At 34.2% G+C, this 16,582-nt stretch overlaps 1 protein-coding gene across 1 annotated transcript; it reads left to right on the top strand.

Annotated features, from left to right (window-relative positions):
• The first annotated feature begins 9,543 nt into the window (after positions 1-9,543).
• Positions 9,544-10,233, top strand: LOC139484302 (keratin-associated protein 12-2-like). The gene has a single exon (XM_071268037.1). The coding sequence runs from the start codon at positions 9,544-9,546 to the stop codon at positions 10,231-10,233; it is 690 nt and encodes a 229-aa protein (XP_071124138.1).
• Positions 10,234-16,582: the final 6,349 nt, after the last annotated feature.

Raw genomic sequence — 16,582 nt, 5'->3', positions numbered from 1 at the left:
TTATAGTATATAGTTCATTTTTGTCATAGAATTAAGTTAAGGACAATTGTACATGTAACAAAGAAACAGAAAAAGCAGAAAAAGACATTTTGACACCTTTGGGGAGTGTAAGAACGTTTTACTTTCTTTCCTATTAATGCCGTTTGTGTTCGACTGCTTCTAGAGAAAAAGCAAGGAGCTTAAAGGTAGTATTGACTTTGTGTTAAAATACATTTCTCTGGGATGCTTGACAGAAACTTGCTTCACGTGCGGGATTTCGTGATTTTATCCCCAACGTAGTCAAACCAAAGCTGATTCTCTGTTTAGCATTCGCGGAATTTAGGAGTAAAAAAATCAAAGTCTGGCCGGAGTCATATGGTGTTTGGTGACCTTTGTTTTGCATATAAATGGATTTATTAAGGATTTAAACTTGAAAATGTGTATGCCCGGTACAACAGATCAAGATCAATCAAGACATTTTAAGTACACTGACATTAATCATGAGATAAAAGTAAGGAGGTGTGGTATGATTGCCAAGAAGACAACTACTGTAACATTGTATCTACCAAAGTTTAAAAACCATACCGTCTAGGTTGCTTTAACGAGAATATTTTGTTCAGTAATATGTAAGATTTTGATAACAAAGTTTGCAAATATATACAGTACTTATGTGGGCATTTAATAAAAGTGCGAAATTCAGACCTAAAAAAAACGGAAAATCAACTTGTTCAAAATTTTATTTCAAGAGTTATTTTGAATGCTACTATTATAGACCTGTTTGTAAATAAAAGTTGCAATCTTAAATATTTTTGTATAATTTATATACTGTTTCCACTACGAAACTGCTTCTAAACGCACAACTTATGGCATTTTAATGTCTTCTATTGACATTCCAATTTGTTTTACTTTATATACTAGAAAGATCTCTTTTTTCTGAATTGGAGAACCATTTTTTTCGATTAGATTAGACAGTCTTTCATATATATGAAGGTACAACTCGTGTTACGTAGTGGACATTTTGATGAGTTTCGTAGCTGACAAAACCGTTTCGTAGTTGACAAAAAGTTTTGTAGTTGACATCAACTATATTCTATGTTGATAAAAACATAGGTGCTGAAAGTTATATGAAACTAACCCTAGTTATTTGTTTTGCATGAATATCATGAAAAAAGAGTAAATTTTTTGAATCGTTCAGGAATCAATATCTTATTAATCCCTCTAAAAATAGTATGTTTCTTTGCTTAAAAATGTTAAATCTTATTAAATGATTAAATGTACCAGGGCCGTAACTACATTGAGGCAAATGAGGCAAATGCCTCATGCTGTAAATTTAAAAAAAAATGAAAAAAAGATTGTCTTTATATCAAATTGTTTTCACGGAAAGTGTCTTGCAAGAAGCAAGTTCTCTTCACTCCCTGATGTCGCCCCTGCATTTTTGTCGTGATCTATGTTTCTATTTTACTTTTGGTTTTCGGAGTTGATGGTCTATTGTTTGTACTTCTGTGTCTCGGGTTTGTCTTTTGTTCTTTTATTGTCCTACTTAATGACTATAGTCTGAGTGTTGTTTTTCATTTGTAAACGTGTGCAATGTTGCATATCCCCGATGTCCAGATATTGAGCGGGAAAATATTTTAAGAATATGCTCTCGTTTTTTATATCGATTAGACCGTTGGTTTTCCCGTTTGAATGGTTTAACACTAGTAATTTTGGGGCCCTTTATAGCTTTTTGTTCGGCGTGAGCCAAGGCTCCGTGTTGAAGGCCGTACATTGACTTATAATGGTTTACTTTTATAAATTGTTATTTGGATGAAGAGTTGTCTCATTGGCACTCACACCACATTTTCCTATATATCTATCTACGATGCTATACTGGACACAGAAAAAATTGTCGTTTCTGCATGGATAATTGAACTTGATATCAAAGAATACAAATATTTTTTTGTCTTTTTTTTCCGTTGATTAAGATATTCAATTTTCTATATTAATAATACATATCTATCACTTTAGTGCATGTCTCACCTAGTTTCGAGTGATTTAAACGACTCAGAGAAAATACCGGCAATTTTTCTTAGTATGGATTGTAAAATTGGGTAATTTCTCTGAGTCGTTTAAATCACTCGAAACTAGCTATATATAGGTGAGACATACACAGAAATGATAGATATGTATTACAAATATAGAAAATTTACTATTTTAATCAACAACAAAAAAATTAAGAAAATATCTGTATCATATACCCAAGCTCCTGTGGATAAAACTACATAGCTGACATGGTTTAAATTTAAGAAAGACCACCAATTTCCCGGTATCAAACCATTTGAAAAAAATGTACTGCCATATGACCTTTAACATTGAAGGGTTAAACTTGCATTAGGTCGTGTTTAGACAGAAAATAAAGGAATATGGAGTAAACGTGCACGGGACCTAATCGCACACAAAGTCAATGCATAGAAAAAATATAAATGATAAATGGTCATTTATTATTCCTGTTCTTCATCTTGATAGTTGCTGGAGAGTCTTGGACTTCAATAATCATTAATACCGTAAAAGAAGGTGAAGATGGTCCCTAGTGTCGACTTAAGCAGTACTAGTACTTAAAGTATAATACTGCACTGTCACTATATTTAAATCTAGTCATAAAAAAAAATCACCAAAGTCAGCACAAAACAAGATAAGAGTAGACAGACAGACCCGGTATTAATGATTATGAGAAATACGATTTTTACTTTATCCTACATATCGGTCTTTTAATGTTGCCCCTAAAACCGAAAAGTCTTAAATTACAATAAATCTATGTTTTTGCTTTGAGACCAGAATATTTTCGAAAAAATAGCTGAAGATTATTTGCCTTTCAATGTAAGAAAGAGTCCGTGGAACGCTCAGAATGCATGATTTTACGTTATTTTTCTCAGAGCTTCCCCAGACCCCTCGCCAATTTTTTTTCGCCACGCTACGCTCGGCGATTTTGTTTTGCCTCACTATTAAAAGAGGCTAGTTACGGCCCTGTGTACTGAGTGCACAAAATATTACTTGTAAAGATCAAACATATTTTTTAAAGTGGCTGGGACAAGAAATGTTTTTTATTGAAAAATACCCATGTATCAAATTTTCTATACATCTAGAAGATTTGCCAACAATATAGTTGTCGAGAGGAATACCTCATACATACCAGTTGTCAAGAGGAATACCTCATACATACCAGTTGTCGAGAGGAATACCTCATACGTAACAGTTGTCGAGAGGAATACCTCATATAAACCATTTGTCGAGAGGAATACCTCATACATAACAGTTGTCGAGAGGAATACCTCATACTTAACAGTTGTCGAGAGGAATACCTCATACATACAAGTTGTCGAGAGGAATACTTTATACATACCAGTTGCCGAGAGGAATACATCATACATAAAAGTTGTCGAATCTTCTAGATCTATAGATTTGATGCATGGGTGTTTTTCAATAAAAACGTAATTTCTTGTCCCAGCCACTTTAACATTTTTAAGCAAAGAAACATACTATTTTTAGAGGGATTAATAAGATATTGATTCCTGAACGGTTCAACATAATTACTCTTTTTTCAATGATATTCGTGCAAAACAAATAACAAGGGTTAGTTTCATATAACTTTCAGTATGTTTTTATCAAGTTTAACATAGAATTTAGTTGATGTCAACTACGAAACTTTTTGTCCACTACAAAACGGTTTTGTCAACTACGAAACTCATCAAAATGTCCACTACTTAACATGAGTTTTACCTTCATATATATGAAATAAAAATTGAGAATGGAAATGGGGAATGTGCCTAAGAGACAACAACCTGACCATAGAAAAACAACAGCAGAAGGTCACCAACAGGTCTTTAATGTAGCGAGAAATTCCCGCACCCGGAGGCGTCCTTCAGCTGGCCCCCAAACAAATATATACGTCTAGTTCAGTGATAATGAACGCCATATTAATTTCCAAATTGTACACAAGAAACTACAATTAAAATAATACAAGACTAACAAAGGCCAGAGGCTCCTGACTTGGGATAGGCGCAAAAATGCGGCGGGGTTAAACATGTTTGTGAGATCTCAACCCTCCCCCTATACATCTAGCCAATGTAGAAAAGTAAACGCATAACAATACGTACATTAAAATTCAGTCTGATGTCAGAAGATGTAACCAAAGAAAATAAACAAAATGACAATAATACAGAAATAACAACAGACTACTAGCAGTTAACTGACATGCCAGCTCCAGACTTCAATTACACTGACTGAAAGATTATGATTTCATCATATGAATATCAGGCACAATCCTTCCCGTTAGGGGTTTAGTATCATACCATCATAACATATATGAGAAGAACATAACCCGTGTCATGCCAACAACTGGTTTTTTAATAAATGTGTTTAGTTCCGATGCAAATACCCTATAAGTGAATCAATATAAACGCCAGAATATGCAATCTTTAATGACCTGACAACAGTATAGTAACTATATCCCTTCTTGATAAGTCTATTCAAAGGTTTTGTTAGTTTTTGAGTTGAATACTGACACCTTTGTGCTTTATAAAGAATATTTCCATAAAAAATTTGATGTGAAATACCTGAACGTATAAGAAGTCTGCATGTTGAGCTATATTTACGAATGATGTCCTTATACCGATGATAAAATTTAGTAAATGTTTTGACTAGTTTGTGATATCGAAAACCCTAGTGTAATAATTTTTCAGTAATACATAAATTTCTCTCGTTAAAATCTAAAACATTGTTACATACACGAGCGAATCGTACAAGTTGAGATATATAAACACCGTAAGATGGTGACAAGGGAACGTCACCATCTAAAAATGAATAATTAACGATAGGAAATGAAAAATCATCTGTCTAATCTTCATCGAAAAAAATGGTTCTCCAATTCAGAAAAAAAATGAGATCTTTCTAGTATATAAAACAAATTGGAATGTCAATAGAAGGCATTAAAATGCCATAAGTTGTGCGTTTAGAAGCAGTTTCGTAGTGGAAATAGTATATAAATTATGAGAAAAATATCATTTTGAAGAGTATTTAAGATTGCAATTTTTAGTTACAAACAGGTCTATAATAGTAGCATTCAAAATAACTCTTGAAATAAAATTTTGAACAAGTTGATTTTCCGGTTTTTTTAGGTCTGAATTTCACACTTTTATTGAAAAATGCCCACACAAGTACTGTATATATTTGCAAACTTTGTTATCAAAATCTTACATATTACTGAACAAAATATTCTCGTTAATGAAACCTATACGGTATGATTGTTTTTAATTGTTAAGGGCTTACGGTGACTATGAAATTGACAATGCTTGCATCCCTTTCATTTAACTTTGGTAGATACAATGTTACAAGTGTCTTCTTGGCAATCATACCACACCTCCTTACTTTTATCTCATGATTACTGTCAGTGTACTTTTTAAAAGTGTATTGGTTGATCTTGATCTGTTGTACCGGTCATACACATCTTCAAGCTTAAATCCTTAATAAATCCATTTATATGCAAAACTTCGACAACAAAAATAATTTTAATAGAAAACTATGGTGGCCGGTTAAGGCCATTTCGCGTTTTCGCGTTTTCGCGTTTTCGCCCATCATATTATATAGGGCGAAAACGCGAAAACGCGAAATCGCGAAGTCGAAAACGCGAAAACGCGAAGTCGAAAACGCGAAAACGCGAAAACGCGAAGTCGAAAACGCGAAAACGCGAAGTCGAAAACGCGAAAACGCGAAATATTTTTTCTTTCCGATTTCGCGTTTTCGACTTCGCGTTTTCGCGTTTTCGACTTCGCGTTTTCGCGTTTTCGCGTTTTCGACTTCGCGATTTCGCGTTTTCGCCTTTTCGCGTTTTCGCGTTTTCGCGTTTTCGCGTTTTCGCGATTTCGCGTTTTCGCGTTTTCGCGTTTTCGCGTTTTCGCGATTTCGCGTTTTCGCGTTTTCGCGTTTTCGCGATTTCGCGTTTTCGCCTTTTCGCGATTTCGTGTTTTATATACCAATACATATTCTTAGTATTTGACTTTATTTCATAATCTATTTTGTTCAATTCAATATTTTATCATAAATATTTGTTGTTTTTTAAGGTGTTTCGGTTAAGGTTTAACTACCAAGGCTTTTCCTCATCAGGTATCCCAAGCCTCTAACTAATAAAATAATCAGTTTCAAAGTAAAGTTCAAAGCATCCATACGCACAGAATTTAAAAATTCTGCATACCGGGATACAAGTGAACAAACACTTCAACAGAGTTTACATATACAATGTATAATTTTTGAAATAGATTTAAACAAAATACAAATCAATTCATCTCTCAAATAGAGTAGAATTAATAAAATACATTTCATCTCTCAAATAGAGTTGAAGTTCATATATATTCATTTCATCTCTCAATTAGAGTTGAAATAATTATACAAACAAACAAAATAGTTTTGTCACAAAACAAATTTATACAAATAAATTACTATGAGTAATAGAAAAAGATCTCTCAGAAAAAGGGATAAGAAAAAACGATTAATAAAATACAAAAGTAAACTCCGTATACATAATAATAACAAAGGCCATCTTAAACGCACAAAACACTTTCATGAAAATGTAAAAAAAGCTTTAAACTATATAGAAGTGTTTTCACGTGAGAATCTCACAAACTATGAAATATTAGTTCTTGCAAAGGGATTAAAATTTATTCCCAGTCCTGATGTAAAATACATTAAACAAAATCTCTTACGAGATTTTGACGAACTAGGTAGAAAAATGCATAAAAGATACACTAAAAGAAATTGAAACTTTTAAAACAAAACTTCTCCAAAGGGGATACTCGGAAAAAGATATCAACCCCATTATAACAAATGCACTTCATAAGGAAAGAAAAGATTGTCTAAGGTACAAGCTTAAAAACAAAAGAGCAATGCCTCCATTTGTTTTAGCCACCAAATTTAATCCTTCCTTCAATGGACTAAATAAAGCAATTAAAAAACATTGGCACCTAATTGAACAAAATGATAGCACAAAAACCATGTTTCCAAAACCTCCGATCATAGCATATAAAAGACACAAAAACTTGAAGGATCTACTTACATCCTCCAAGTTATAGGATAAACCAAGTTATAGGATAAATCACAACATAAAAGACAATGGTTATATCAAATCATAAACTGATTTAATTTAGAATACAATACATCAATACAAAGTTACCAGGTGTCGTATCCCGGTATGCAGAATTTTTAAATTCTATGCGTATGGATGCTTTGAACTTTACTTTGAAACTGATTATTTTATTAGTTAGAGGCTTGGGATACCTGATGAGGAAAAGCCTTGGTAGTTAAACCTTAACCGAAACACCTTAAAAAACAACAAATATTTATGATAAAATATTGAATTGAACAAAATAGATTATGAAATAAAGTCAAATACTAAGAATATGTATTGGTATATAAAACACGAAATCGCGAAAAGGCGAAAACGCGAAATCGCGAAAACGCGAAAACGCGAAAACGCGAAATCGCGAAAACGCGAAAACGCGAAAACGCGAAAACGCGAAATCGCGAAAACGCGAAAACGCGAAAACGCGAAAACGCGAAAAGGCGAAAACGCGAAATCGCGAAGTCGAAAACGCGAAAACGCGAAAACGCGAAGTCGAAAACGCGAAAACGCGAAGTCGAAAACGCGAAATCGGAAAGAAAAAATATTTCGCGTTTTCGCGTTTTCGACTTCGCGTTTTCGCGTTTTCGACTTCGCGTTTTCGCGTTTTCGCGTTTTCGACTTCGCGTTTTCGCGTTTTCGACTTCGCGATTTCGCGTTTTCGCGTTTTCGCCCTATATAATATGATGGGCGAAAACGCGAAAACGCGAAAACGCGAAATGGCCTTAACCGGCCACCATAGAAAACACTTAAGAGGTAATAATAACACAGTGTGTTTTGTATAACGATGTCGGTGCTACATGTAATATATTTATATAATAGTTCTTGAACAATTCGCTGGGGTAGTTGTACGATTTCTATGACAAAGAGTGAAGACCAGTCGTAGTAATACTGCCATTCATTTTAGTGCAATTTTTCAGTATATAAATACGTAATCAAGTTATCTTTAATTTTATATTTAACGAAAACATATAATAAACAATTCAACAACTTAAATATAATATTAAAATCAGGAACATGTTTCATAAAAGGTAAATCTCTCTAAGCGGTCATTAACAGAGAAATCACGCCCCAGTGGTTATTATCAGACGGAAACCACGCCCTACCGGTCATTATCAGACGGAAACCACGCCCCACCGGTCATTATCATATAAAAGTTCGTTAACGACCGGGTTTCTGGTCCGGTTTTTTCTGTTAATGACCGATGGAATTTATTACTGAAGAATAATGAATGCCATGTGACCCCTTTTTATCCAATAAGAGAATCTTATTCTCAACCGATATGAAATAAATGACACATATTTGCCTATAGATTCCGAGCATGCTTTCTTTAAATCAATGGCAAATTCAACAGAAAACAATTTATTTATTTTTTAATATATTTTTTAATAGTATAGTTTTAATTAAGACCACTACATGTATGAAAATTACACTCCTGGTAAAATACTTCCACTTCAGTCAATAAAGAGAAATACATTGAGCTGATATTAAGATATGGACTATTATACTAACATTAGTATAATAGTTCCAGGTTGATATAAAGGAAAATTAATTTTTCAATCTCAGAAAAACAATATTCGACACACGATAATATGAATGTATTTTTTTTCAACCGACAATACTCTCAAAGAAAAATCATTTTCTAAATTATGGTGACATGAGTCACCGAGAAAGCATTAAAGGTCTCCCCCCCCCCCCCCCCCTGATTGTATTTTTTTCTTTTTATTAGTATTATTTAATTTTTATGGATATCATGGATAAGTGAAGGAATTCAACATGCATATACACGTTACACACGTCTGCGTCAAAGATCGTCAAATAACATGCATGGTAAAGGGTGAAAGGGAGAGAATTGTAACTGTAAATATATACTTCGTATTTTGTCGTTTGTTGATGCGGTTCATTAGTGTTTCTCGTTTCTCCGTTTTAATATAAACATCAGACCGTTGGTTTTCCTAATCGAATTGTTTTACACTAGTTATTTTGGTGCCCTGTATAGCTTGCTGTTCAGTGTGAGCCAAGGCTCCGTGTTGAAGGTCGTACATTGACCTATGATAGTTTACTTGTTACAAATTGTGACTTGAATAGAGAGGAATTCCTCTCGACAACTGGTATGTATGAGGTATTCCTCACGACAACTTGTATGTATGAGGTATTCCTCTCGACAACTGGTATGTATGAGGTATTCCTCTCGACAACTGGTATGTATAAGGTATTCCTCTCGACAACTGGTATGTAGAAGGTATTCCTCTCGACAACTGCTATGTATGAGGTATTCCTCTCGACAACTGGTATATATGAGGTATTCCTCTCGACAACTGTTATGAATGAGGTATTCCTCTCGACAACTGTTATGTATGAGATATTCCTCTCGACAACTGGTATGTATGAGGTATTCCTCTCGAAAACTGGTATGTATGGGATATCTCATACCTATCAGTCGTCGAGAGGAATACCTCATACATACCGGTTGTCGAGAGGAATACCTCATACATACCAGTTGTCGAGAGGAATACCTCATACATAACAGTTGTCCAGAGGAATACCTCATATATACCAGTTGTCAAGAGGAATATCTCATACCTAACAGTTGTCGAGAGGAATACCTCATATATACTAGTTGTCGAGAGGAATACCTCATATATACCAGTTGTCGAGAGGAATATATCATATCTAACAGTTGTCGAGAGGAATACCTCATACATACCAGGTGTCGAAAGGAATACCTCATACATACCAGGTGTCGAGAGGAATACCTCCTACATACCAGTTGTCGAGAGGAATACCTCATACATACCAGTTGTCGAGAGGAATACCTCATACATAACAGTTGTCGAGAGGAATACCTCATTCATAACAGTTGTCGAGAGGAATACCTCATATATACCAGTTGTCGAGAGGAATACCTCATACATAGCAGTTGTCGAGAGGAATACCTCCTACATACCAGTTGTCGAGAGGAATACCCCATACATACCAGTTGTCGAGAGGAATACCTCATACATAACAGTTGTCGAGAGGAATACCTCATACCTACCAGTTGTCGACAGGAATACCTAAAAAATACCAGTTGCCGAGAGGAATACCTCATACATAACAGTTGTTGATCGAGAGGAATACATTATACATAACAGTTGTCGAGAGGAATACCTCATACATAACAGTTGTCACTGTTGAACATTACAGGATCGGAAAGTGTCATATATTCGCAAAATTTCTTGAAATCTATATCATGCTTTATTGAATAGATATAAGAAAATGTTGTATGAATGTCAATGAGACAACTCTCTATTCAAGTCACAATTTGTAACAAGTAAACTATTATAGGTCAATGTACGACCTTCAACACAGAGCCTTGGCTCACACTGAACAGCAAGCTATACAGGGCACCACAATGACTAGTGTTAAACAATTCGAACAGAAAAACCAACAGTCTGATGTTTATATTAAAACGGAGAAACGAGAAACACTAATGAACCGCATCAACAAACGACAAAATACGAAGTATATATTTTCAGTTACAATTCTCTCCCTTTCACCCTTTACCATGCATGTAATTTGACGATCTTTGACGCAGTCGTGTGTAACGTATATATGCATGTTATTACCGTTAAGGCGTAAACTGCATGTTACATTTGAATAAAGCCCGTTAAGGGCATACATAAATTTTGAACTAATTCCTAAATTGTCTAATTTGTTAAACAACAATACTCTATTTATCTCTGGTTACATTTGTCATGGTTTAGATCCAAATAAATACATATGTGTGCCACAGTAATATTGATAGTTTGTTTGAAGTCCATAGTGAAATATTGAGGTAACACAATTAACTATTTGACTAAAGAGAACAAAAGCCTTTTGACCAAATTTGGTGGGCGTAAACGACAAATTCGTACATTGATATTTTTTTGTACCCGGCGTAACGCATTGCGACGTCAATGAAAATATCGGGCGTTTGTCCTTCCGTCTGTCCGTACGTCTGATCGTTCGTACGTCCGTTCTCACGTGTACAATTTTTGCCTGATTCTTTTATGTAACTTATATCCTACGTTGTTTTAGCAATATATTGGGCTAGTTCGAAACTCAGTGCTGATCATTTACTTTAAAAAGAGTTACGCCCCTTGGAGGCATTAGTTATATTAAAAATTGCATTGTTTACACTCTCATATGTACAATTATTGACAGAATTTTATGAAACTTACATCGGAGGTTTATATTAGCAATGTCTTGGACGAATTCAAAAACAAGTGCCAATCTGTTAATTTTATGTAATTATGTTCCTTGTAAAACTGGAATGATAAAAACGCGGATTTTGTAATGACTTTGAATATGTAAGTTATATGTAATTATTGGTTGATTTTATTGTTTATATTCTGTCATATTCAGAGAATGTTCGTCTTACTTTACACTGAAATGTCAGAGTCTGGATAAATCACAGTTTATAATACTGGATTACCATGAAGGCATGACAATGCATGATACTGAAAGTGGCGTAGTCGGTACACAGGCACTTGTTTCTGTCAATGTGGGTTTAAGTGTTGAATCTGAAACCTATGTGGACATAATGTTACTTAATTTAATTGAATAAGCTACATTTAAAGGAACCTATCTATTTTTAATTCTCAAACATGATTCAGATTGTTATTACAAAAATGTACTTAAGCAACCTCATTAACAGTTTAGATTTATATCAAATCGGATGAGAATCCAGGATTTTTAAAGGGGAGGGGTCTAGCAAGTCAACATTTGGGGTAAAACTATATAAAAAAAGGACTACACATTTACCATACATGAAGCTCCTCAGTTGAAAAGGGCAAGCCTTCAGCTCCCCCCTCCCTCAAAAAATCTGCCTCGGCAATTTTAAACCCTTTTATGCTGTATGTTCATGTAGCTGTACAGTGGAGCCTATGGGACTTCAATCTAAGTAGACATCTGCATCACCGAAATTTAACTTGTATTTTCATGTATAATTTGATAATAAAATTTTAAATCATTTATACATTTTTTTTAATTTGTTCTGACAACTTTTTATTCATTTAACAAGTGTGGACACAGATGAGTGTGGATAGTATGTTTGAATGTTTGACAGTGTTTTATGATAAATGTAGTTCTATGATTTTCCTACATGTGTTATTAACTGTGTTGCACGATGACAACCAACCGGAGCATTAGAAGTATTGTTTATTTTATATTTAGTTTAGTTTTTATGTTCAAGACAGGCATGGAAGAGACACTAATTGCATTAGTTACCAAATGATTATGATAGAATATGTTCCACATCTTTGATTTTGGATACATTTTATAGCTAGGACAGCAACACATAATAGGTTCAATTTTTCGTGATTTTTTTAAATTGGGAGATGATATCTGAGAACATGATATAAGGAGCCTGTAATTCAGTGGTTGTCGTTTGTTTATGCGTTACATATTCGTTTTTTCTTTATTCTTTGTACATACATAAGCCTGTTATCAGTGGTTATTTTTCTCCTTTGAATTGTTTCACATTGTCATTTTGAGACCTTTTATAGCCGACTATGCTGCATTAGCTTTGCTCATTGTTGAAGGTTGTGTGGCCACCTGTAAATGTTAATTTCTATGTCATTTTGGTCTGTTGTGGAGAATTGTCTCATTGGCAATCATATCACATCTTTTTTTATATGTATTTGCTAACTATTTGTATGGTTCTATTTATATATACTGAGTGCCAATGAAAACGCAACACTTGGTTTTTCAAAAATAAAATTTATATTAGAAATCATGATCTTTCAAAATGAATTGTTCTTGAAAATTAACAATTCTAACAATAGATCGATATCAAACAAAAATGTTTCATTGTCATCTTTCGGGCGCAATAGATAAACGAAACATCCAATGTCGAATCATCAAATCACAGTCCTAACAAAAAATGTTACAACCCTGTTGTGCAGCGCAATCTCGACAGCGCCGTGGAATTGATCATCCCGGACGTTTAATGTGATCTCGAGGAATGTTATTCCACTTGTCCCGCAAAGCAAACTCAAGCTGACTTTTTGATATTGGTGGTGGTTTTCATCGTCTAAACCATGTCAAATCTGATGCAAAATTTGCTCTATCGGACCTAAATCTGGCGAAACGCATGACTTTTGGCCAAGGCGGATGCCAAACGTCTATGTAACCACCACTGACGATTTTTGGTACATAATGAATGATTTTTGGTCTACAGAATTCGATGTTTACACCAGACGGCCGTTAAGATGTCGGCTGTGGTGCTCTTTAACTGTTGAATTTCTGCGCAAATGGTGCTTTACTGAAATTGCTCCAGAGGATCTACCGTGACCACCATTGAACTCTCGTGACCTTTGGACATCCATCAGAGTCGATATCGGATATGTTAAAGACCAAATGTATCGGTTTTGCTGAGCGTTTCTTGCTTTTTGAACCCCGGGATGTGGCTGATCATTAACTGATCCATTTTTGTTGAATTTGTGGATGATTTGGGTTATTGTAGAGGCTACAGTCTTCTCGAAATTGTATGCTGTGAAAGGCTTCATTGGATCATACCGGAAACTGCATGTCGCTGGTTGTCAGAAAGTCCTGGCATTTACTCAGATGTTTATTGCAGTTTCCTTACATTTGCCAAGCTTTAAATGACAAAATCGTGAAAATGGTGCGTATATTGAAAAGCGGTGAACTCGGTTTATGTCCGTTCAAAATAACCCTTACTTCGCATTTGTTCCAAAAATCACCCAACCGTAAAGTTGTCGACAATTGTCTTTAAAGTCATTTTCAACCAACTTTACAAAGTTGTAATATAAAATAAATAAAAATTATCAGACTTTTTTGCAAAAACAAAAGTGTTGCGTTTTCATTGGCACTCAGTATATCTTTGTGGTGGCTTGTCAGTTTCATTAGTAAAACACTTTAAAATGTTGAATTGATCCTCAGATTAGAAGAAATTTATTGGTTTTTAGTAATGACAATGCCTAACATGATGCTTGGGCCTGATGAGCTAGAAAGTAAGCTTCTGTGCTGTTTTCTATCAATTCTTTGATAATATCTCCTTCAAAGCTGGTGAAAGCAAAACAAATTCGGTCAATGGACAAATAATGTTTGGTTCAAACAAAAAATAAAATGCTTTTATCTCCCTGTTACTTACATTGTACATAGAAATGATAATACTTGGAGACATCCTTGTACATGAGAGTTGTCTGTAAAATCTTTATTTCACAAAGAATGAATTGCATAACAATGAACCGAGCTCAAAGCAAAGCACTTTATTAATACACTTAGACAGAGAGCTCAATCCAGTGATATACTTTGTACTACAGGTCCTTCATGAACATCCATCAACCAGAATCATATCTCAATAAAATGCCATTCTACATGGTTGGATCAGAAGTCCTGAAAAAGACATGATTTTTTTTTTATCGTATTTAAAGTATATATGCATAGGTTAAAACTTTCACAAATTTGTGGTATAATCATTCAGTGTCTGGCAACTATCAATCGCTTCATGCACAAACTGATATAGGTTGAGCATGAGTGCCCCTCTGTTGGAAATAAAAACAAACCTCCACCTAATTTTAGTCAACTGATGAAGAAACATTCAAAACTATAAAATGTTATCCAAGACTTGTCAGTGTCTATATATAGCTATTCACCATCGCCACTGAATCAGTGATATATGTACACATAAATACATGTAAGACTAAAATTAAAGTACATATATAAGACTAAAACTGACATTAGGTCTTTACCTTCATTCCCCAAGTCCTGTTCAAATCTAATTCATGATAAAATAAATTACAACCAATGAAATCAAAGGCGAATTAAGAGCCCCCCCCCCCCTTGTCTGGAAAAAAAAGGTTGATTATTTAGAGGACCACTGGAGCATGATCAGAGTCTCTTAGGCAGTCAGTGGGCCCACACTTATGAAAATTTCTGGATTCGCCACTGGAAATATCCCTCTAATAGACTAGCGTTTAAATCCCAGTTTTCTAATATGGTAGCTAGGTGGAACCTAAAACAAAAAAATTTGAAAAAAATATTTTAAATATATTTTAAATGCATGTATATGTGATAATATAAATCCTCCAAATTTCACTGTATTTTCCCTTTTGATGTTTTTCAACTACAGCCAGTTTGGTGTGGGTTGATGTTTGATTGTTGTACATGTTATATATCGACATGAGATTTGTTTATATACATAATACTTATTTCCCTAAATTCAAATAAAATAGATGTGAGAAATTAAAGGAAACCATATGCAAATATTAAAAAAATAATTTGCATTTGTTCTGTTGATTGATAGTGGTACACATATGAAGAAATGGTGAAATCACTTATATATAGTTCTGATCAAAAGTTTCATGATAGACATGCATGGTAAATAAGTAGTAGGTTGTTTGAAGTTTGCAGCATATTCAACTTTGAAAATCTTTTTCAGGTCTACAATCCATATAAAAATCTGTATATATGTGGTATAATTTCCAATGAGACAGCTTTCCAGAGGTTAAAATAACAAAGTAATTATAGGCAACCATACAGCCTTAATAAGTGAGAAAAAAACAGTCTAGACATGTTAAGTAAGCAACAATTAATGTAATGGCCTGATTTGCAACTTATAAACAACAGGTTTGGAACCCTCCCCCCAAAAAAATCAAAGAGCAGATTGCTCTGAGGGATACGATTGCCGTTGTTTCGTTGACACATGTACATGTATACATGTAGCTGGATAATATTATTTTCAAAAGTAATTCAACTGCACATGTAAAATAGCTACAAAATAGCCAATCCCGGATAAAAGTGTATGAACAATGCAATTAGGCCTATTGTGTTTTATTTTTGTACTATCAATTCCAAGTTTACTTTCCACAGCAGTCACTGAGACTCAGAGTGAAAGAAGTATTTCACTTCGTATCTTATCACCTATTTTCCTACGCTAATTCTAGGAGGAACCCCATTCCTAACTCTTTAAATATTTAATTTCCTTTCGGTCAGTGATCATGACTCCTTTCGGTACACATTTATCGGTTTAAATTTCGATCATTTTTAATATAATACACTTTATTGACAGAATGAGCTAATACTCGACGTATTGTTTTAATTCAGAATTCACGGAAGTTACTTCCAGAAGGGAGACAACTCGAAACAATAATATGGAAGACTCCATTTCGCCTGAAGGGGTGTTCTACGATGTGGACTATATTTATTTTAATTTAAATGATGCATATGATTTAAAATTATGCAACAATAATAACCTTCAATAGCAGACATACATAGAAAAGATCCCATGAGTTTAAAATTAAGAGCAACCATTCAATCGAAAAACCCCTCGAAGTCAAGAAAACTATACGCATGCGCATAATTTCCAAAAAAAAACCTGGAGCAAGAACGTATATTATATGTTTATTAAACGACCTAGATGGTTCTCTATTTCTTTATGGAAGTACAATCTCAAATATCAGTTTCATAAAG

Source organism: Mytilus edulis, chromosome 8 (assembly GCF_963676685.1).
Source record: "Mytilus edulis chromosome 8, xbMytEdul2.2, whole genome shotgun sequence".
Classification (NCBI taxonomy): Eukaryota; Metazoa; Mollusca; class Bivalvia; order Mytilida; family Mytilidae; genus Mytilus; species Mytilus edulis.
Note: the sequence above shows the minus strand (reverse complement) of the source record. Positions and strands in the feature narration are given on the sequence as shown.

Excerpts from the sequence above, each read along its gene's own strand:
- LOC139484302 (XM_071268037.1), top strand. The coding sequence starts at position 9,544 with ATGGGATATCTCATACCTATCAGTCGTCGAGAGGAATACCTCATACAT.